This window comes from Narcine bancroftii, chromosome 12 (genome assembly GCF_036971445.1).
Source record: "Narcine bancroftii isolate sNarBan1 chromosome 12, sNarBan1.hap1, whole genome shotgun sequence".
Classification (NCBI taxonomy): Eukaryota; Metazoa; Chordata; class Chondrichthyes; order Torpediniformes; family Narcinidae; genus Narcine; species Narcine bancroftii.
In genome coordinates, this window is record NC_091480.1 from 40,797,795 (window position 1) to 40,822,197 (window position 24,403).

A 24,403-nucleotide genomic window follows, 5' to 3' on the forward strand; every position below is an offset into this window, starting at 1 on the left:
CCTGAGTGCAAGAGTGATTGTATCTATCAGTCATATATCACAGTGAGGAATTGAGTGCAATCAAGCAGCTGTTCATCCTAGGGAGGAGTTAGTTGTATCCCATCAAATCCTGGGGCTGCTGTAGCTTTTGTGGCTTGTGGGCCATTTGTACTGGTTGGAGTGAATGCATGCCTGTGAAGGTCGGACTGTCACCTGTTGCAATCTAATGTGTGTACTTTGAAGTGCTGAGTGTGATATTTCAAGGGCAGAATGAGCCTGAACTGCCTGCAGGTATTTCAATGTGCCCACTTTTATGTTCCCATAACAGTAAAACAAACAACACCACGACAATTTGGCTTCCGAACAGATCCAGATAAGAAGATCCATTAACTGCTGGACTGCGTTGGCGGAATTTGTTTTATGACGACCTGTGTGCAGTACTATGAAACATTTCTTACCACTCTTTGTTTCATTCCCCACTAACCCCCATAAAGTGGTAGCCTTGGAATCTTCCCAATTTGCCAGGTGCAAATAAGCCACAAACAGCCACGCTAGCCAAGATTGAAATCCTTCAATGTGTTCTCAACTTTGGGTTGGAGAGTAAAGACAAATGGGCTGAGTTCCCACATTGTAATGCAGCCTCTGTTAACAACCTGAACCTTGCACTCCATTATTGATAGAGTACGAATACAGAAAAAAATATTGATCCACCTGCAGTCACCTATTTAGTCCCAGGTAGACATCATTTCCAGGCAGACAATGTGAAGGCAAATCCAATAGGTTTCTACATGGATATTAAGGGCAAAAGGATACAAGAGAACCAAATTGGTCCTCTTGAAGATCAGAGAGCTCAGCTATGCATGGAGCCAGAAAGATGAGAGAGATCTGAAATGTTTGTTTGGATCTGCATTTTCTCAGGAAACTGGCACAGTCTAGCGAAATGAGGCAAACAAGCAGTAAGGTCATGGAATCTATAGAGATTAAAGAAGAGGAGGTGCTTGTTGTCATAAAATCAAAAAAGGTGGATAAATGCCCATGGCCTGACATGATATTCAGAAAATGCAGGGGTCCAGCAGATGCATTTAAAATGTCAAGAGGATTGGAGGGTTGCTCGTTTTGTTCCATTGCTTCCAAAAATAACCTAGGAAATAATAGGCCTAATGTCAGTGGTAGGTAAGTTATTGGAAGGTTTTCTAAGAGATCGGACCTGCGAGTATTTGGATAGTTCAGGACTAATTAGAGATAAGCAACATAGCTTTGTGTGTGGTAGGTTGTGTTTAACAAATCGCGTAGAGCATTTTAAGGTGGTTACGAGGAAAGTTGATGTAGGAAAGGCTGTGGATGTTACCTGTGTGATAAGGTGCCATATGTGATGTTAGGATGGTTCAGTCCTTTGGTATTCATGGAGACATAGTAAACTGGATTCAGCATTGGCTTTATGGGAGAATCAGAGAGTGGTTGTGGATGACTGAATCTCTGCCTGGAGGCCTGTGACTACTGGTGTGCTTCAGGGGTCGGTTCTGGATCCATTATTGTTTGTCATATATGTCAATGATCTAGATGATAATGTGCTAAATTGGTCAACAAATTGGCAGATGACACAAAGATTGGAGATGTGAACAAAGAGGAAGGCTTTCAAAGCTTGAAGAGTGATCTTGGCTAGCTGGAAAAATGGGCTGCAAAATTTAATAAAAATGCAAAAATAAAAATGGAATTTAATGCAGACAAGTGTGAGGTGTTGCATTTTGGAAGGACAAAGCAAGGTAGTACGTGCACTGTAAATGGCAGGGCACTGAGGAGTGCAGTAGAATGGAGGGATCTGGAAATATAGTTACAGTACAACTCTGTTTATCCAAAATGGTTGGGACTGGGCCCATTTCGGATAAATGTCTTTTTCAGAGAACCAGTCATTTTTAAAAAAACTGCCCAGTAGCAACAGCAATCAATTGTTTAAACAGTTTTTAAACAACAATAAAGTAAAGCTTTTTAAGCATTAGAATAATGTTTAATTCTCAACAAAAAAAATTCTGGCCACCGCTGATCACAATGGGCAGAGCCCATTGAGGCTCTGCTGCTGCTGGGAGCCTGAGGTCTGCTGCTGCTGGAGCCAAGAGCCCAACGTCCCTGGTCAGTTTAGCTTTGAAAAATTGTCGGATAAATGGGGATTTTGGATATCCTCGTTTAAAAAAAAATTAAAAAAATTGGATAACAGGATTTTGGAGAATCTGATTTTGGATAATTAGAATTGGAATTAATCCTTGAAAGTGACTTTTCAGGTAGATAGGGTTTTAAAGAGAGCTTTGTGCATATTAGCCTTCCGAAATCAAAGTATTGAGTACAGGAGATGGGGTGTTATAGTAAAGTTGTATAAGACATTGATGAGCCAAATTTGGAGTATTGTGTGCTGCTTTGGTCATGTAACCACAGGAAAGATATCAATAAAATAGAAAGAGTACAGAGATGCTTTACAAGAATGTTGCTGGGATTTGAGGAACCAAGTTGCAGGGAAAGATTAAACAGGTTAGGACTTTGTGACGGGCTCAGAGGACCCCAAAACCCAGCAGCAATAGAAATTCACCAAGATGAGTGGTTACTGAAACAAAAGTTGCTTTTAATTATCTTTAAACATAGAAACATAGAAGATAGGAGTAGGAGTAGGTCATTCGGCCCTTCGAGCCTGCTCTGCCATTCAATGAGATCATGGCTGATCTTAAAGTTCAGTACCCTGTCTCCGCCTTCTCTCCGTAACCCCTAATTCCCTTGTACTGAAAACAGGATCAAAATCTAATTTATTACTATTAACTTAACAACCTAACCTAACCCCCTTGTACGTGTATGTAGTGTGTGTGTGTGTGTGTGTGTGTGTGTGTGTGTGTGTGTGTGTGTGTAAGTTCAGAAAAATTATTTGATTCACAGTCCAATCTCACTTCTCACCCTCCAAGTTCACTGGTATCAGGCAATTCTTATACTGTGCACAGAATTCAACATTTATGAATCTTCACCAGGCTTTGGTGGTTAAAAGGGAAATGGTTACCACTCAGGAAGGTTCTTGTCAGTTTTCAGAGAGAGAGAGATTTGTTGCTCGTTGGACACATACTGATTCTTTCGATCAGCCACTTCAGTGTCTTGCCGAAGAAACTTGCCCCATCAGGGTTTTCCAGATGATAACCTCTTTCTTTTAGGTCACCGCAGAGTTCCTTTTCTGTTTCCCTTATTTCAAGTGAAGCATTATACAGCCAGTCATCTCCTCTTGTATGGATCATAAGGGCTTTGACCAGTTTCCCAGCTTGTCATGTTCCAGTCCCAGTTGCTGCTGCTGAACTGTAGAACTGAATTCTCTCTCTCTCTGAGAAAACCACATGACCCTCTCAGAACAGCAAACTGCATTCAGACAGACTGCGGCACTGGACCCAATCTTCTGAGTCTGTTCATCTGGTGCTTTCCAAAACAATAATCTATTATTTCACAGCATGTTCTATTAACATGTCCAATTAATACCAACTTGGGAAGTCCTTCAGGAAACTGTTTCCATTGTCTTTACAAAGGCACTGGGAGCCTGGACTGTCTGGCTTGAGCAGAGCTCTGGCATTTTAAATGAGATCTATGTTGTGAAGTGTTTATTTGTGACCCACACTAAAAAACCCCCCCACAATTTATCTTCCAGAAACATATCTATACATAATATAAAATGATCTGTTACACTTTCTCCCTCCAAATGAATTTTAACTAAACTGACTTTACAATCACTACACAGTGATAACAATGCAACCCACTGTTGAGAGTATATATTTCTATACAAGATCAATTTTAACATCTTGACAAACAATCTGATAACACATTATTTACACCTGATATTAATTTGCAGATTATATTCTTGCAATATTAAACTCCAGTTTAACAATCTTCTGTTTTTATTCTTCATTTTTTTTCAAAAACACCAAAAGATTGTGGTCAGTGAATATCACAACTGGTTCATTAGAGGTACCCAGATACACATCAAAATTTTGCAGAGCAAGTATTATAGACAACAGTTCCTTCTCAATAGTGGAAAAGTTCCTTTGATGAACATTGAATATTTTTTAAAGTAGGCAACTGGATAGTCAATTTCATTATGTTTTTGCAATAAAACTGCACCTGCTGCCCCCTCACTGGCATCCACTGCTAAAGAAAATGGTCTGTCAAAATCAAGAGATTTTAAAATGGGGTAATGGCATAGCATCTCCTTTAAATTTTCTAAAGATCTCTGACAAACTTTCATCCACAGAAATTTCTCCCCTTTCTTCAAAAGATTGGTTAAAGGAAGAGCAACCTCAGCAAAATTTCCTGTAATATCCTGCCGTTCCTAAAATCCTTCTCACTGCTTTTTTGCCATTGGGAATAGGAAATTCAGAAATTGCATTCACCTTGGCTTGAATAGGTGCAACTTTTCCATGACCAACTACGTGACGTAAGTACGTCACAGTAGCATGTCCAAATTCACTTTTAGCTGAATTAACAGTTGAGTTGACTTTGGATAATCTTGCAAACAATTTGTCCAATTCCCTCAGATGTTCTTCGCATGTGTCACTTTTTGTGACCAAGTCATTAATATAAGCATCTGTATATGTCAGCCCTTGGATTACCAAATTAGTCATCCTTTGGAATATTGCAGGGGCATTTTTCATGCCAAAAGATAACACATTATACTCGTATAAACTGGATAGAATTACAAAAGCCAAAATATTTTTTCCCTTCTCAGTTAGAGGCACACACCAGTAACTCTTCAACAAATCCAACTTAGTAAGAAATTTAGCTTTCCCAATTTTATCAATACAGTCTATTCTCAGAATAGGATAAGCATCTGTTTTAGTTACACTGAATTAACCGTCCTGTAATCTGTACAGAACCTAACAGTTCCATCTGGTTTAGGTACCAGAGCACAAGGAGAACTCCAATCTGAGTTCAAAGGTCCAATAATATCATTTTCAACATGTATTCCATCTCCTGATCCATGATTTTACTCTTCTGAGTTTATTCTATATGGTGGTTGTTTTATGGGACTTGCCTCTCCCACATCCACATCATGATAAATCACTGATGTCCTTTTTGGCACATCAGGAAACAAATTTGCATCTTCAAAATGAATTCTTTCAACTGCATCTGTTCTTGTGACTTAAGATGGCCTAACCCTTCCTCCAGATTTTTGAAAATTGCTGAGTTAGACAGGCGCACAGGAAGCATGGTTTTTTTAAGGTTACTCTCACAAAATTCTGTTTCCATAATCTTATGATCCATAACTTCCTCAACCTTGTCAACAACTAACACCTCAGATACAGATTGTTCTCCACTACCCTTATCCTCATAATAAGGTTTAAACATATTTATATGACAAACCTTTTATTCCTTCAATCTGGAGTGTTAACAACATAGTTAACATCATTCAGTTTTGATTTAACTACGTGAGGTCCAGAAAATCTAGCTCTCAAAAAATTGTCATGTGTTGGAAACAAAATCAAAACTTTACTTGCTGTCTTAAAATTTCTCACCTGAGCTTTCCTGTCAAATAAACGCTTCATTTTATCCTGAGTCATTTCCAAATTCTCTTGAACCAAAGTCCACACTTTTTGTCACCTCTCCTTAAATTTAGAAACATAATCTCGCAAATTCAACTGTACATCCTCATTAACCCACTGTTCTTTTACCAACATTAAAGGTCCTCTAACCTGATATCCAAACACAATTTCAAAAGGGCTGAAACTTAATGACTCCTGCATAACCTCTTTTGCTGAAAATTACAGTAAATGAATACCTTCACCCCAATCTTTTCCATTCTCCAGACAATAGATCCTCCTCTTATTTTTGAGAGTAGAGTGAAATCTTTCCAAAGCTCCCTGAGTTTCAGGATGTTACGCAGATGAAGTGATCTGTTTTATTCCCAACTCATAAACTAACTGTTGAAACAACCCAGACATAAAGTTAGACCCTTGATCACTCTGGATCTCTTTCGGTAGTCCAAACACTGTGAAAAATCTTTCCAAAGCCTTTACCACGATTTTGGCTTTAATATTTCTCAGTGGTATGGCCTCTGTTAACGTACTGATTACCAGACTTAGTTTTAGGCAGGGGACCTACACAATCCACAATAACCCTTATGAAAGGTCCCCCAACCACAGGAATAGATTGAAATGGAGCCACTGGAGGACCCTGGTTAGGTTTCCACACTACCTGACAAACATGACGTGTCCGGCACCAATTTACAACATCCTTCCTCAAACTAGGCCAGAAAAATTGTCTCAAAACCTTATTCATGGGTTTCTTTACACCAAGATTTAAAATTTAATTCCAGCAAATTCTAAGAATGACCACTTGATGAATCACCCCCCCCCCCCCCACTGCTCATTAGCAGGAATATCAAGAGGTCTCCATTTCCTCATCAACAATTCACCCTTCAAGTAATATCCACAGGCCATTTTTTAAAATCTCCTGTTTACTTACTGCTTTGTCCCTTAAGTCAATAAGATCTATATCTGTCCTCTGTTCTGAATTAACTCTTTTCTTGGCAAAGAGAAATCCTTACTCTCACAACTACCTTGTTCTTCAAGACTATTTCAGAAGCACTGGGCAAGTCTCTATCAGCTGGATCTTCCTCTGCTCTCATTGTTTTCTTAAACAAAGACCTTGTTACAGCACATGCAGGATATATCTCACAATCCTCTTCAATGTCATCCTTACTAGACTGCTTTGTTAATCTCAAAACTGAACCAACCTTATCCTCTGCCAAATCATTCCCTAATAAAAATGAGACTCCCTGCATGGGTAACTTTGAAATTACTCCTACTACAACAGGTCCTTGAACTAATTCTGAATTCAGCACTATGTTGTGAAGAGATAGTGACTCTACCTCACCTCCAACACTTCTAATCAAAGTCATCTCCCTTGTGTCAGTCAAGAGTTAAAACATTCTCCAAGAACAGTGACTGAGCAGCTCCAGTATTTCTAAGAATTTTAACTGGAACCTGTGATTCTCCCTCCTTTATTGAAACCAAGCCCTCTGACAAAAAAAGGTTTGAAAACATCCATTACACCCTTATCAGATTTGGAACATCTCCTCTCCCTAAATTCAACTGTCTGAATAAACGCTTCTGGTAAAACCTCCTTTTCTTGTCTCTTTTTCAACACTAAACAATTTGCAATAACATGACCAGGTTTATTACAAAAATGATATACAAATCCAGAAGTTCTGTCCTTTCCCACCTTACCTTCTTTTTTCTTAACATTCTCTTCAGACTTGATTTCAGGCTTACTCGTCATCACAGAGTTCCTTTTGTTTCCCTCATCACATTAACCTTCGGAACATGCTCACTAATCTATTCCACGTTAACTCTCTGAAAAGGCTTACTATTCTAAAATATATTTTTGTGAATCAGGGCATATTCATCTGCTAACCTTACTGTTTGCTGCCACATCCCCACTCTCTCTCATCCAGGTATAATTTAATCTCATTTGGAACACACCTTTTAATTTCCTCAATTAATATTAATTCTCAATCTGTCAAAATCATTATTTATTCCTTTTGAGGCGCACCAGCAGTCAAAACATACAGATTTCCCCAGAGTCAAATCCATATAAGATCGGTTCCATGTTTTCACCAAACTCCTGAATTTTTGTCTATATGCTTCTGGAACCAACTCATAACCTTTCAATACTGCTTGTTTAACAGTATCGTAATTTGCCACTTGCCCTGTTGTCAAACTAGAGGATGCAATTTGTGCTTTTCCCTTCAATATACTTTGGAGCATAAGAGGCCATTTTTCTTTTGGCCACCTTGAGCTCTCAGCAACCTTTTCAAAAAGCTGAAAATATGTTTCTATATCTCCCTCATCAAAAGGAGGCACTAGATTTACCTCTCTACTTACCAAAAACCTCTCCCCAGGAGTTACAGCCTCAATCCTCTTACTTTCCTCCATCTCAGTTTTTAACTTCTCTAATTGAATCCGTCTGTCCCTTTCAATCTGTTCCGTCATATTTTCTTCGTCTTTCATCATCCTCCCTCTGTTTTTCAGCTTCCTCTGCCTCATGTATCCATTTCTCTTTCTTCTTCCACCCTCTGTTTCTCTCTTCTTCCACCCTCAATTTCTCCAATTCCAATTGCAATTCAACAGATCTATCCTCTGGAAAATTGTTTAAATCTTTCTCAACAAATTTTCCCTCACCTATATAATATTTCACTATAATTCTTTGTATTTGTATTTTCTTCATCGAAATGCTTGACTTCATTCAGCCTTAATGCCTTAGAAATAACCATCAGTTCCTCTTTTATCTACCTCTGCAGCTCTGTGGGTGATGGTTGTGACAAAATGTACTAACGTCCATTGCTGCTGTTTTTCACACAGAGACAAGCTTTAAATTAGCTTGGAAAAACCAATTAATTAATAAATCACAAAAACTCCAATTTTCAATCTGAAAGGATGAGCCCCCAAATGTGACGAGCCCAGAGGACCCCAAAACCTAGCAACAATAGAAATTCACCAAAACAAATGGTTACTTAAACAAAAGTTGCTTTTAACTGTCTTTAAACATGAAAACAGGATCAAACTCTAACTTACTACTATTAACTTAACTCCCTTCTAATTCTAAGCACACGTGTATGTAATGTGTGTGTAAGTTCAGAAAAGTTCTTTGATTCACAGTCCAATTTCACTTCTCACTCCTCCAAGTTCACCGGTATTAGGCAATTCTTGTACTGTGCACAGAATTTATGAATTTCACCAGGTTTTGATGCTTGAATGGTAAATGGTTACTGCTCAGGAAGGTTCTTGTCAGTTTTCAGAGAGAGATTTGTTGCTTGTTTGGCACAAATTGATTCCTTCTGATCAGCCACTTCAGTGTCTTGCCAAAGAAACTTGCCCCATCAGGGTTTTCCAAATGATAACCTCTTTCTTTCAGGTCATCACAGAGTTCCTTTTGTTTCCCTCATCTCAGGCGAAACATGATACACCCAGCCATCTCCTTTTGTATGGACCACAAGGGCTTTGAACAGACTAAATTAAGAACTTACAACCCATCTTCAAAATGTTTTTTTTCCTACAAGTTTGCCAGCTTGTCCTGTTCCAGTCCCAGCTGCTGCTGAACTGAAGAACTGAATTCTCTCTCTCTCTCTCCTTCTCTCTCAGAAAACCACATGACCTTCCTAGAACAGCAAAATACATTCAGGCAGACTGCAGCACCAGACCCAATCTTCTGAGTCCATTCATCTGTTGCTTTCCAAAACAATAATTCATTACTCCACAGCATGTCCAATTAACACCTACTTGTGAAGTCCTTCAGGAAACCGTTTCCATTGTCTTTTCAAACGCACTGGGAGCCTGGACTGTCCAGCTTCAAAGGAGATCTGTGTTGTGAAGTGTTTGTGACCTACACTTAAAAAAAACCCCCACAATTTATCTTCCAAAAACATATCGATACATAATATAAAATATAACACAATTTGTCACATCTCTATTCCCTGGAGCATAGAAAAATGAAGGGATCGAGGTAGACAAAATTATAATGCTTCTAGATAAGTGTTAATGCAAGTAGGCCTTGGGTGAAAGGGGAGAAGTTTAGGGGGAATTCCTTCACAAAGAGAGTGGTGGGAGTGCAAAACGAGTTGCCAGTTGAACTGGTGAATGCGGACTCAATTTTAACATTCAAGAAAAGTTTGGACAGGTACATGGATAGGAGGGGTATGGAGGTATGTACTGGATACAGGTCAGTATGGCTTGGTAGAATAATAGTTTGGCACAGACTAGAAGGGCTGAAGGGCCTGTTTTCTGTGCTATAATATTCTGTGGCCCCTCTATATAACTTGCCCACGTTCCGCAAATTATTTTAAATTAAGGGTGGCATGGTTAGCGTAGCATTTTAGAGCAATGCTATTATAACGTCAGTGACCCGAGTTTGCGTCTGGCACTGTCTGTAAGAAGTTTGTCTGTTCTCCCCATATTCGTCTGGATGCTCTGGTTTCCTCCCACCCTTCAAATCATATGAGGATTGTAAGTTAATTGGAGTATTTGGGCGGCACGGATTTGTGGGCTGGAAGGGCCTATTACCTTGATCTATGAGTAAATTTAATTTAAATATCTAGAATTGGCAAAGGTACAGCTGTTGTTTATCTTTCATATAGGAAAAGTAATCTGAATTAGATCAGTGAATTGGCATGTCAACATATGTAAAACACTTCAGGAAGTTGAGATCAATGTCTCAGGATCAAGATTCCTTTATTAGAATATTTTTTCACAAAAATCATCAACTTATGCCTGCTGTAAAGGCACACACAGACCCCACTAGCCCATCAGTAAAAGAAAGAAGCAAAAGGAAGTCCCTTCAGAGTGATTGAGTGTCCGTGGTCACTGTAGCAGCACAATTATTAACCCAAGGTTTGTAGATCGAATCCTCCATGTATGTTCTGTTTTCACCCTTGTTCAATCGTTTGTGTAATTGATCGATTGAATGGTTATATGGTCTCCTTTACAGTCACATAATATCATCATCGGCTTTCTCTCATTCTCCTGTATTCTGACACTCCGCCATTTTCCCAATGTTACTTGCTGTAAGAGGGGTGCTGGTGGTAGGAATGGGGATTGTAATGGATGGTTGTGGAGCTAGCAAAATGAAATGATGATTTGCAAGTTGGAAAGAGATATCAAACTTTGATTTTGATTTCTGGCGTCAGTAAAAGATTTGTTCTCTCTGGTTTTATTTTCATTCTTGTTAATGAAACTATTTACCCCCTCTCCATAAATCATGGATTGAAAGTCTTTGCTTCTCTGGCTTTTTAAAAAAAACTTTCCAGAGGCTGTGGTCTTCAGTTCAGTACGGCTCGTTCCAACATGTTCTGCCTTATCTCTGATTGTTTTCCAGGCTTATCTGTGTTCTCAGATTAAACTGAGAAGTTAAGTTTAAGAAAAACAATAAATGTGAAATATCATCTAAATTATTTCTGGATCTCACATGAACTGTTCCATAACTGCAGGGAACTTTTTAAGGGCAGTCAGCCATATCAAAACTGGTGTTGTTTCCTTATTCAAAGGCATTGCAGCATTTTATAGACTTTTCCTTGTGTAGAGAAGTGGGACAAAATAATCAGTAATCTACCGATTGTCGGTTGTTGCTTAATGAGTAACACTCATTTCCGAAACCTGTTACAGAGATCTGAGTACATTTGAGGCTTCAGAGCAGTGCTGATTTGGGATGAGGTTAAGTTGGCTGTTTGCTCTCTCAGATACTGACTATGGAGAAGAGCAGGCATATGAGAGCCAATGTTCTGGGCAAACCAACCATAACTATGTTGTTATTGCATAGTTCCATGAGATAGTTGTGTGAAAATAGATCCTGCATTACAACACAGATTATGCTTCAAAAATACTCTATTGTCTTTATGAGATAGGATCACGAAAGCAAAAACAGCTGCCAAATTAAAGGAAAGCTAATGTTTGCTCCAGGCTCATCAATGCATATGTTATAAAAAAGACTTGATGATGAATAACATTTTCCTGTGAGAAACTTAACCCTGGTTTGAAGTAGATGAGTGATGTTACAGGATTTGTGCTATAAGGAAGGTATGATCAAATCCCCAAATGAGTGATTAACTAATAGTTCAACTAATATACCAATGTTCCTTTTGAATGAGTCCTGTCTTTCTCTGTTTACATATTGTACTATAATTGTGGTCGCTTAACTGTCCTTTGAATTATCTATCAATATTTCAAAAGTGCCCACCAATATTATCATCTTATGGGAAATAAGGATGGGCAATAAATGCATGCATTGCTGGTGAAGCACTTACCTAGAGAAGAACTTTAAAAGAGGGTGAGGGTGTACTTAGAGATTCTTCTTCTTTGGGTTGGCTTCGCGGACGAAGATTTATGGAGGGGTAATGTCCACGTCAGCTGCAGGCTCGTTTGTGGCTGACAAGTCCGATGCGGGACAGGCAGACACGGTTGCAAGGGAAAATTGGTTGGTTGGGGTTGGGTGTTGGGTTTTTCCTCCTTTGTCTTTTGTCAGTGAGATGGGCTCTGCGGTCTTCTTCAAAGGAGGTTGCTGCCCGCCGAACTGTGAGGCGCCAAGATGCACGATTTGAGGCGATATCAGCCCACTGGCGGTGGTCAATGTGGCAGGCACCAAGAGATTTCTTTAGGCAGTCCTTGAACCTCTTCTTTGGTGCACCTCTGTCACGGTGGCCAGTGGAGAGCTTGCCATAGAACACGATCTTGGGAAGGCGATGGTCCTCCATTCTGGAGACATGACCTACCCAGCGCAGTTGGATCTTCAGCAGTGTGGATTCGATGCTGTCGGTCTCTGCCATCTCGAGTACTTCGATGTTAGGGATGAAGTTGCTCCAATGAATGTTGAGGATGGAGCGGAGACAACGCTGGTGGAAGTGTTCTAGGAGCTGTAGGTGATGCCGGTAGAGGACCCATGATTTGGAGCCGAACAGGAGTGTGGATATGACAACGGCTCTGTATATGCTAATCTTTGTGAAGTTTTTCAGTTGGTTGTTTTTCCAGACTCTTTTGTGTAGATAAAGCATGAGAAACCACGTCAGTGTCAGAGTGACTTGAGTGAGGATGTGGGTGGACTTGAGTTCAAGTATTTAAAAAATAATTTACTGCAAACTGAGGTAAGAAGGTGAATTTATGTAGGCCTTATCGATCCTCTCAAAGGCTTTTGCTAAATTGAATAGTTTTTATGGAAATGAGTAGTTAGATGGATAAAAAAATATTTAGTTATTGTGGCTTCTGTTGATTTAAAAAAAAGCCTTTTGTTCCTGTCTCTTCATCAACGGTTAATTCATAAACAATGAGGAGGTTTGTGAAAGATTACAGGAAGGCATTGTTTAGTGGATGGGACATGATGGATCATGAGCAGAAATACAAGGAAGGAGAATATCTGCACAATAGAAAAAGGCATTGAAAGTGAGGATAAACTGAAACTTGCTCAGTTGTAGAAATGCATGAATATATGAATGCAGAGAGATGAAGCTTTTATAAACCACCATTTGCAATAATGGCCATTGGGGGAATAACACATTTTCAAAAATTACAGTTATTTCCTTATGATTTAGAAGAGGCCATTGTGCCCATCTTATGCCCATACAGTACCTTCTTTTCATTAATATGAACTGTGAACAACTGAGGATCCTGCATATTAATCCTTTTCGGCAGCAGCCTTGAGGGTTGCAGAATCTGGGGGTCAGAGAACTGATGCAGGGCACCAGGAAACGGTGAGAACCTGTTGAGAGGGAGAAGCAGAGGAGACGACCCAATGGGACCGTGACCACAACAGCGGATGGGTGAGGGGCTTTGCGGCTGAAGAACACCAGGCTGTTGGGGATTAGGCGAAGAACCCACATGAGCTGTGGCTGCTGGTGGTTGCGGTCAAAGGACTCACATGAGGCTGAGGACTTCTGGTGACTGGCACAGGACTGGCTGAAGGGTACTAGGTATCAGAACTGGAATGCGAGAGGGTGCCAAGGGTGCTGAAAGCTTCTTGATCGTTTTGGAGGTTTGGATCTAGAGCTCGGTTGCTGATGGTTTAGACTGAAGTGTATGTGGCTATGGAGGCAGTGGGAGCACTGGAGGCAAATCCATGGACACTCAGTGACTCTGAGGGATTTTCTTTAATTTACTGTGAGAGGCACCCAGCAATTTCGTGTAATGTTACACCTGTTTTATTACATGACAATAAAGGAATCCTGATTCTTTTGGTATGACGCTACTAAAAGTCTCAGAGTAATCCCATCAGTCCCATTCCTTCACTTATTTCCCTGTAAATAAACCTCTCGCACACGTGCCCATCAAACCTTACCTTGCCCGATTCTCCTCCCATCCACCTGCACACTAGGGTTAATTTGCAGTTATTACTGCACTTTGGGAATATGGAAGGCAACGGGAGGAAACCCACATGGTCACAGGGAGGTTGTACCAACTCCACACAGACCAGGATTGAACCAGATCACTAGAACTTCCTGCAGTGCCACCGTTCTGTGTTTGACTAGTGCGCTCGGTTTTGAGCTTTTCCTTTAAAAACTGACAATACATGCTAAAACCACCAACTTTCAATGGAGTTGAGAAAGTCAAGTTTTTGCAATTGAAGGGTTTGGTTAAAATGATTAAAGAGCAATGGGTTTCTCTGCTTGAGATTTTTGTCACGTGGAGACACCAATTTACTGCTATCATTGAAAGTGAGGGTAGTGGTTCAAAGTCATTTCTTCACATACAAGCTAGAAGCATTAAATGATCGAGGCTGAGACTGTGGCAGGTTTCAAAATAAAAATGGTTAAATGTTGCCAACAAATATTTAAGGCATGTGGACAGTGGTATTATTTTGGGATAAGTCCAGTCCTGTGGGGAGAGATTGTGATTAGCTTGAAGTGGTGCAAACTTGGCTGAATTGACGTCCTCCACTATGACTTGCTCATGTTAAATTTAAAATGTAGTAATTAAGTTTATTATCATATAATAAGTACAGTGAACAGGTGCCATTAAAGTCTTGCTGTAACTTCTCTGGTACATCACACAACGCAAGGAAAGGTAAGGTAATATGAAACGAAAAGATAAAGACAAATGAACAGGTTATTTTACGTTGTGGTAATTATTAGTTGTGCAAAAATGGACATGGTTGGATCATACCATTTACTGAATAGTTGCAGAGAACAAAGTGACTCCGGTTACAATGATGTTTTGGGAAAATGCTTGTTGACTGCCAGCCAGTGCAGTTCCAAGTGTACAAGAGGCCAAATTCATCATGTTAAAGATAAATGGGAGATGATCTTACTGAAATATCAGATTCTGAGAGGGTTGAAATTTCTTTTTCTGGCAGGAGAATATTGGAATCTTTTAATCTTGTAAAATCTCTCCATGCCTCCTGGGATGGCTCTAGAGTGGAAAGTTCTGAGGATATTTTCAGGGATAGAGAATAGCAGATGAGAAGATTTCCTACCCTGGCTTTGCTTTCTTTGATTAAAGGAAACCGAGGCGATATTTGTTAGGTTCATAAAAATAAGTGAGATCGTGATAGGATGAAAAGAAAGGACCCATTTCCTGTAATTGAGAGGTAAGGCGGTAGTTTTCAGTAATTGGTCAAAGAATTAACCAAAATCTGCCACAATGAGTGGTGGAGATGTGAAACTCCTTGCCTGGAAGGGTGACGGAACACTCCTCATCTTTGAAAAGGATCTGGATGAGCATTTGATAAGTATTACCTGCAAACCTGTGGACTATGAGTTGGGAAGTGGAGCTTACCTTTTGTACTTTTTGGCTTGCAGGGATGTAATTTGTCGAATATTCTTGTGTGTTGTAAATGTCTTTGATTTAATGAAAAGCCCCTTTCCCAGAAATCAATCAAAGTACTGACTATGAACATGTATATATTAAATACAGAGACCAGAATTGCACACATTACTTCAGGGGGATAGTTTCACCAAAGCCAGTTCTTTTGGAGCACAACTTATCACACACCTACTTTTCAGTGAAGGCCAACAAGCCATTTATTTTCTTCACTTAACATTGTGCCTTCCGGTTAACATTTTTCTATTCGTGAAGAGCAGACCAAGATTGGCGCATAACCAATATTTACTAGTTTCTTATTATTTGAAAATTATGTTTATCTCTTCTTCCTTCCTCATATTTTCCCACATTATTCTCTGCTTTCTTATTCATTTCACATCCCTATTCCTCTCTGAACTTTTCATTCTCCTGAAACCCATTTTACCTCCTAGCATTGTATCATCACCAAACTTGGAATATAGCACATTCTTTTCATCCGCATCATTAATGTAAACTGAATAACTGAGGACTACACTACTAAAAGCCATGCATGTTTCCATACTTAAACTAATCCTATTTTCATCCCAATTTGTTGGGATAAGCCCTTTTTTTCTGGAATGATTTTCCAAGTGAGCTAAGACCTTTGAAAATCCAGATTTTTTATATCCACAATTATTTTTAACCATTATTTATCCCTGCTTTTAAGTACTTAATAGCCTGTATTAGATTTGTGAAGCATGTGTCTTTTCATAAAGCCATATTAACTGTTATTAATTATTTTCATACTGTTACCATATAGATTCTAGCATTTTCCCACTGACTGAAGCTGTGATGAACTTTTCTTGAATAATCGCGATAATTTGCCACATTCCATATCAACTGGGACTATTTCAGATTACAAGCAATTTAGATTAGCTCTAATGTATTTACAATCTCTGCAATTGTCACTTTAAAACAGATGCACCTATCAAGGCCAAATGATTTGTTGGCTTTCAGTCCCCTTCATCTCCTCACCGATTCTCTTTACCAACATTATTTATTGTTACATTTTGCTTTGTCATCAGTATCTTGGTACACTGCCATTTTTATTTTCCTTATTGTGAACTCGTATTTTGTAGCTATCATCAATGTTTAGTTATTTTTTTTTATTCTCCATTAGAATTTTCCCCTCTATTTGTCCCACATTTTGCTACTCTCTGAAGAGAAAACTTTTAAGTTGGGAAACTTATTTTTAAATGATCAAAATTTGCAAAAAAGTCCTTCACAAATAAATAATGTCCCCGTGGGGAAGGTGAAAAATAATCATTTTACTGCGTATTAGTGGAAGAAAATTGAATGTTTTTAACTCACTAGCTGTCAGTTTAGGCCACAATACCTTAAAATGTCTTTGAAGGAAGAACTGTTGGCTTAGTGACACTAATGAAGGAAGGAGGTTTGTTCAGCATGTGGTCAACACGTTACATTGGTACTCTGAGGTCTCAATTATTTGAATTATTTTAATCTTGCCATGACAGCTGATTAACTTGGAAAAAATAAATAAATGAGAAAATGTAACTTTAGAAAAATAATTTATTAGTAATTTTGATCACAAATATTATAGATGATCATAAATCCCACCTGGTTCCCTAATGTCCTGGAAAGGAAACTTGCCATTTTTCAGGGAACCAATTCTAGTCTCACAGTAATTTGCTAAACTTTTAATTTCCTTTAAATGGTCTAGCAAAGGGGTGACTAGGGATAATGATATAGCCTTGCTTTGCAGTGACCACATTTTAAAAAAAAAATGGAAACATTTCTGGATGTTGCAAGGAACTTCACAGTGAATGAAGCTGCTCCAAGTCACTGCTGATCTGCTGAATACTGGCCGTCCATCTGAGAGGGGAAAGTATTTGAATGTCTTATTGGAGCAGGAGGACATAGGATAAGAATGAGGAGTAGGGTGAAAGGTTCTAGCCTGAACCAGTGGCCATTCTTACTTTCCCACTGATGCTGTTTGACCCACTGAGTTCCTCCAGTAGATTGTGTTCAGCTTCAGATTGTAGCATCTACAGGCTCCTGGGTGTCTTCTATTGGAATGATTGCCTGGCCCACCATTCATCAGGCTTGTGGCCTTTAATTCTCTTAATATCCAGAAATCTATTAAATTCCGTTTTGTAGGGCTTTATGGATTTTAGTAAAGCATTTGACAAGGTCCCAATGAGAAACTCGTTCAGAAAGGCATGGGATCCATGGAACCTTGGCTGTGTGGATAAAAAAAAAGGGCTTGCATGTAGAAAGCAGAGAGTAGTAGTGGAAGGAAAGTGTTCTGTCTGAGGTCAGTGACTAGTGGAGTTCTGCAAGGATCTTTTCTAGGACCCCTGCTCTTTGTGATTTTTATAAATGACCTCGATGAAGAGGTGGAAGGTTGAGTCAGTAAGTTTGCAGATGATACAAAGGTTGGCAGAGTTGTGGATATGCTGAAGGTTAAGAGTGAGGTGGTACAATTAGGAAAGATAAACCAGAAGGCTGAGTACATAGCTAATAATCGATTACTTAAGAGTGTGGATGAACAGAGGGACCTTGGTGTCTAAATCCATACATCCCTCAAGGTCACTGCACAGGTTGATAGTTAAGAAGGCCTATGGGATGTGGGCTTCATTAGTTGGGGGATTGAGTTCAAGAATCAAGTGGTCTTGTTGCAACTCTACAAATCTCTGGTGAGACCATACTTTGAGTATTGTCTTCAGTTCTGGTCACCTCATTTTAGGAAGTATGTGGAAGCTATGAAGAGGAGATTTACCAGGATGTCTCGATTGGAAAACAAGTCTTATGAGGCAAGATGGGAGTTTTCTCTTTGGACTGAAGAAAGACGAGAGGAGACTTAATAGAGGTCCATGAGACTATGAGAGGTATAGATAGGGTGGACAACCAGCCTATCTTGGGCAGAGCAGTTCCAGTACCAAGGTGTAATGCATCTGTCCTTTGACATAGAGGGTCTTGTTCAATAATGTGCTCAAGCCTCTGGAATGCAGATTTTGAGGCTCAAACACTACCCACTGAACAGTGGGTTGAGCTTGTAATTGGAAAAGATTTTAACCACAGTGGCATTGGGATGGTATTTGAAGCACACAATCTACTACAGAAAATAGCTGGGCAAATTAAAATGGATATACATATCATAGTGCCTGCTTTATGATAGACCACTGGAAAGGGTGTGGATTCATAGTTCAAAACAGATTTGATATTTAATATTGTGTCAAATATTAATCTCAGTAAAGAAACAGCATTCAATTAACTATTTACATTTTTTAATCAACTGGTTGTTGCTCAAATTGGCTTGAACTTTATGATAAACTGATCTTTCTGGAATGCTGATTTCATAACCAATGCTGAAAACTTTCTATGAACAGGTCTTCAGGAATCCTTATGAGATTGTTACAGTGCTGCAGATCCAAACACTGGGTGCCATCGTTCCGTCAATCCCAGTCTGTCTCAGCACAGCGATGGAAAAGGCGGGCCAGGAGGACAAGCTGAGTGTGCTCCTGGATCTCCATGACAGCACTGCTCACTTCGCCAAGAGTCTGGAGGCAGCAATGTTACCTCACCTGGGTATGTTAGCACGACAGAAGTGACACCCTACAGGGATGTTAAAGGATCTTTACACGAGGCACAGCATTGGGAAACCTTGCGTTTGGAGCCAAAGTATTATCAGGCTCAAGCAGGCGAGCAAAGCCACTCTTTTGGCATAAATGTGGAGAAAGAAAATGGGGCAGTACATTTACTCCCTGAGTCTGCTGAATTCCAATTCCCTGCCCTGTTGCTACATTTCTGGATTCTGATAGTACCTCAAATCCATCATTCAGCCTTCAAGATACTCAACTACTGTTCATTCACTCCCTCTGAGGTTGGGGATTACAAAGGCATGTTATCCATTGAGTAGACATTTTACACATCTCAGTCTCTTCATTGTGTGACTAAGCAGTTTGCTTCAGATTCTCTAGACTTTTCCAGATAATAGGTGCCATTTCCTCTCTTTATCACAACAAACTCCAAACTGAGCAATGACTTGCATGAGCATGAAAGAGAAAGAGGGAAGATGTAGAAAGTGCATCTTCACAGTGACACCTGTCACCAACCTTTACAGTGGTCATGAAATCATTCACCATGGAAACAAGCCCTTTCATTGACTGGGTCCAAACTGACCATCAAGAACCCAATTTGCGGTGGTCCGCTTACCATCGGGCACACGCCTTTGGGATTTCCTTCAAATCTCATTGGCCAATTTTACAAATTTTAATCTTGCTCACAAAATTAAAGGTGAATCAAACTTGACAAAGTGTTGGCTCATTTGGGCAAATTGCTGCAAGTCTTTAAACTATGATCAATTTTCATTGATTCACAGGCGAGACCAATGTAGTGAAGGTTACAGAGCTAGTTGCAGCGATCTACAGCCCTTACGTGCCCTATCAGCTGCAGTATGGTGACCTCGAGGGTTCAAACCTGCTCATCCAGATGAGTGCAATCCCTCTGGTAAGATCTCTGTATTCTGCTGAAAGAGGGGGAGGAGAGGAATGATACATGAGGGGGAGCAAATGAGATGAGAGTATTATCATGACTATATGTGCAACGTACAGAAGCGCTGAGACGCTTGTATGCTGCAGCTACACGGGTATTTAAAATACTAGCAATAAGCATAAGAGAAAAAAAAATAAGTGGGGGAATTGGCTCAAGTGGTAGAGCACTCGCTTTGCAGGTGAGAGGTAGCACGATTGATGCCTGCCTTCTCCAAAAAGTAGCAGGGTTAGCGTCGAAGTTAGCGCAATGCTATTGTAGAGCCAGTGATCCGGTGCTGTCTGTATGGAGTTTGTATGTTCTCTCTGTGCCAGTGTGGGTTTGCACATTGTTCTCTGGTTTCCTCCCATCCTTTAAAACACATGGAGGGTTGTAGTTTAGAGGGTTGTAGTTTAATTGGTTGCGTTTGGCACACGGGCTCATAAGCCAAAAGGGCCTGAAACCGCGCTGTATGTCTATATTCAAAAAGAATGATAGATAAATATTCACATTTGCAGTTAGCGCAACAAAATGCACTGTTTTAAAACTGCAGACAAATCTTTGGTTTAGTTTGGGGAGATTCAAGATGAAGGTGGGTCAGGAAAGGAAGTGGTATGGGAATCAGTGTCGGCCTTAATGTGAGCTTTTTGTTCATCACTGTAAATTTTGCCTAAAATTTTTGAAGAATAACTTTGAGGAATAATTTATAAATATATTAATATATTATCTGGGAAAGACTGGGCTTTACTCAGCATTACCAGTCTAATGCTTAACTGTAATTCAAATTAGAACTTTGTAATGTAGAATTTAGAATAGGCTATGTATCTATGTATTATTTTTTAAAATTGTTATAATTAAAGTTTCAGGTCTATACTGCAAAACACCAAGTTTTAAAATCATTAGAGAGAAGGCCAAACAAGCTGGAAGTCGCTGCTTTCAAACTTGGATTTTAAACTTTGATTAGAGATTGAGGGTGGGGGTGTCTGTGAGGAGCAGATTAGGAAACAGTGTGAACCTGCATACAGTTACAGAGAACGTACAGTGCAGAACAGGCTCTTTGGCCCACAATGTCCAAACTGAACATGATGACCAAATTAAACTAAAACTCTGCTCCTGCACATGATACAGAGCCTTCTATTCCCTGGATATTCATGTGTATCCAGGCACCTTTTAAACACTACTGTTGTATCTGGTTCCACTACTACCGTTCTAGGCATCTACCACTCTCTGTGTAAAAGCTTGTAGTGCACATTTTCTTTGAACTCCTCCCACCCCTTGCCTGTTGCTCTCGAGGATACCAAGATCTTTGGCAAGGCCCTAACAATCTCGACACTTCCTTCGTTCAATAACCTGGGATGTATTGCAAATAGGCTCTGGGGACTTATCCATTTTAATACTCTTCAAAAGGCACTGGACGACTTCTTTCTTGATCTCAAAGTGCTCTAACACAGCATTCTTCTCACTATCCTCCCTAATACGACCCACTATGACCTTTTCCTTGGTGAATACTTATGTAAATACTCAGTGCCTCACCCACTTCCTTTGACTCCAAGCATAAATTACCTCCTTTGTCCTTGAGTCATCCTATTCACTCCCCAGATATCCTCTCATTTTTAAGGTAATATAAAATGCCTAGTCCTAGGACATTTTGTGGCCCTTTTGGCTTTCCTAATGTCCTGGTTGAGCGTTCTTGCAATCTTTATATTCCTTGTGGCCCCTGTCTGACTTTAGATTCCTCAACCTCGTGTAAGCTTATTTTTACTTTTCAATGAAATTCATGATTTCCCTCATCCAAAGTTTTCCTTTGCTTGCTATCTCAGGCCTTTCTCTTTTCAAGAATGTGCCAGCCTGGACTCTAATTAGCTGGTTCTTAAACAACTCCCACATCAGTTATGGATTTGCTCATTAACAGCTGCTCCCAATTAACTCCGTTCCTGTCCCTTTCCCAATTTAGTACTTTCCTATAAGGTCAGACTTATCCTTGAAACTATCTTGAAACTTAAGGAATTGTGACCATTATTCCTAAAATCCTCTCCCACTGAGACTCCAATCACTTAGCCAGTTTATTTCCCTGTGCAAGCTCTAGTGTAGCCCCTTCTCTCCTTGGCCTCCGTTGGTCATGGTCGACCATAGCTACTGCACCTCTGGAAGTCATTGGTTTGTTGAGCAGTGCCGACTATGGCTGTGGAGGCCAATCCTAGACACCTGGTGCCATGCTCTATGCTAACCAAGCATTTTGACTTATAATCGGTAACTGCTGCTTCCCGTGTTTGTCCAATGCTATATAGCAGTAGCTTTCAAACTTTTTCTTTCCACTCACATACCACCTTAAGTAATCCCTAGGCCGTAGGTGCTCTGTGATTAGTAAGGGATTACTTAAGGTGGTATATGAGTTGGGGGGGGGGTGGGGGGAAGGTTGAGATCCAGTGCTCTAGACCCAATTGTTACTGAAATATTTTGCTTGAGAAAAATTGTCATTGGCCAATTTCCTTTGGATTTATGAAACTGTGCACATAACAAATCAATTAGGTATGATTAAAACAGTGGTTTTCAAACTTTTTCTTTCCACCCACATCCCACCTTAAGCAATCCCTTTCTACTCACAGAGCATCTATGGCATAGGTATTACTTAAGGTGGGATGTGAGTGGAAAGAAAAAGTTTGAAAACCACCGCTATAAAGTGAAGCTGGAGTGGCCCCTCAGGGTGCAAGCCAGGACAGAGTTCATATGGAGATCCATCTGTTGCCCATGCAGTGGGAACCCCCTCACCGTGCTAATGACAGGTCCAAAAGAATGACAAAAGTCTATACAGTTTGGTGCCAGCAGCATCACAGGAGTTGTTGAGCTGGTGCTGGGGACAGCAGTCAGCCGCCTTCAGGACTGTAACTCCTAATTTTACCTCGGGGTTTACTCCCAGAGCCTTTCCCGTGAGTGGGTATAGCCAAAAGGCAGTGGAGGTTTGAAATCGGAGTCTTCCCTCTCCCAAATAAGTTATCACCCATGGTTAATGAGCCCCATTTGCCCAGAGCAACTGGTTTTAAGGTACCACTGCCCTGCCTTTGCCCCTTCTCCTGTCAGTGAGACCAGCTCCACTGTGCATCAGAACTATGAAAAGATGGATTAAAGAATATCTTTCATTATTACAAGAAAGATAAAAATGGTCTAAAGCTAAATGCAATTTTGTATGCAGAGACATTGTAATTATCATGGACGATTTTACACAATGAAATTCTTGGTTGCTGGGGAGAAACATGGCTACAGATCTGGACAAGAAATGTTTTGTTCGGCGAGTGCGGATTAAAACCAAGACTGGTTACTTAAGTTTACCTCTTACTAAAAGTTTTGATTTCTAATCTTATATTTACCATATTTACTTTTGTATCTGTAATAGTAATTATTATATATTAGTCATTAATGTCTATTATAATTAAGGGCTTGAATGTAAAAGCTAAACTCTTGTTTTTGATTTGTAGTTAATTTTATGACTATCCCTTTAAGAAAGATTGTTGTTTGTAATGTTACTATGATGTCATATGTTGTAATATCTGGGTGTACAGGGAGCTTGTTTTCATTCTTTGAAGAATCATGACAGAGATATAAGCTCTCAAGATATTTTTCTTTGAATTTATCTTAATAATTTATCATATTTTGTCTTAATATTCTCTTATCGTTTTATATCATGTTTTTTAAAAAAACTGAATGCTTTGTTTACTTATCATTATGAAAATCTCAGTGCAAAGTTATGCAAAATGTTTATTCCTTTTATCAACAAATTAAAGGTACTTACAGCTGCAAATGCGAAGTTTGATTTATTGGAAATAAGATAATCATTCGGAATATTGTTGCTTATGTTTCTGTGAAGATGACATGTTTTGAAATTGGGACATAAGAGAACTTGGAAAGTGCCATGTATAACTAGTGGTGCCCTGCAGGGCCACTTCTTTTTACATTGTATGTTAATGATTTGGATTGCAAATTAAATGGTTTTGTGGCTAAGTTTGCAGATGAATCAAAGATAGGTGAAGGGGCAGTTAGTGAGGAGGAAACGGAGAGGCTGCAGAGAGATTTTGTAGATTAGGAAAATGGGGATAGAAGTGCCAAATGAAATACCATGTTGGCAAGTGTACGGTCATACACTTTGGTAGAAGGAATAAAGGGCAGACTATTATTTGGATGGGGAGATTATTCAAAATTTAGAGGTGCAAATGGGACTCCTCGTGTAGGATACCCTAAAGCAGTGGTTTTCAAACTGCCCCCCAAACTCACATTCCACCTTAAGCAATCTCTAGGCGATAAGTGGTCTATGATTAAGGTAGAATGTGAGTTTGTCGGGGGGGGGGGGGGAGATTTGAAAACCACTGCCCAAAATGTTAACCTCCAGGTTGTGTCGGTGGTGAAGCAGATAAATGCAATGTTGGCAGTCACATCTATACTTCTGTATAGGATACAAGAACAGGAGAATGTGATATTGAGGCTTTATAAATCACTGTTAGGTCCTCACTTGGAGTACAGGGTGCAGTTTTGGGCTCTATTTAAGGAAGGATGTGCTGGCATTGGAGGGAGTTCGGAGAAGATTTACAAGAATGATTCCTGGAGTGAAAGGATAT

The 24,403-nt window shown here is 39.7% G+C and overlaps 1 protein-coding gene across 4 annotated transcripts in view; it reads left to right on the forward strand.

Annotated features, from left to right (window-relative positions):
• Positions 1-24,403, forward strand: part of cog7 (component of oligomeric golgi complex 7) — a 62,061-nt gene that overhangs the window by 17,582 nt on the left and 20,076 nt on the right. For all 4 annotated transcript variants that reach the window (XM_069906328.1, XM_069906329.1, XM_069906330.1 and 1 more), the window contains 2 exons: positions 18,656-18,854; positions 19,648-19,775. In XM_069906328.1, coding sequence (XP_069762429.1) covers positions 18,656-18,854; positions 19,648-19,775 — 327 coding nt within the window. The remainder of the gene's footprint in view (positions 1-18,655; positions 18,855-19,647; positions 19,776-24,403) is intronic.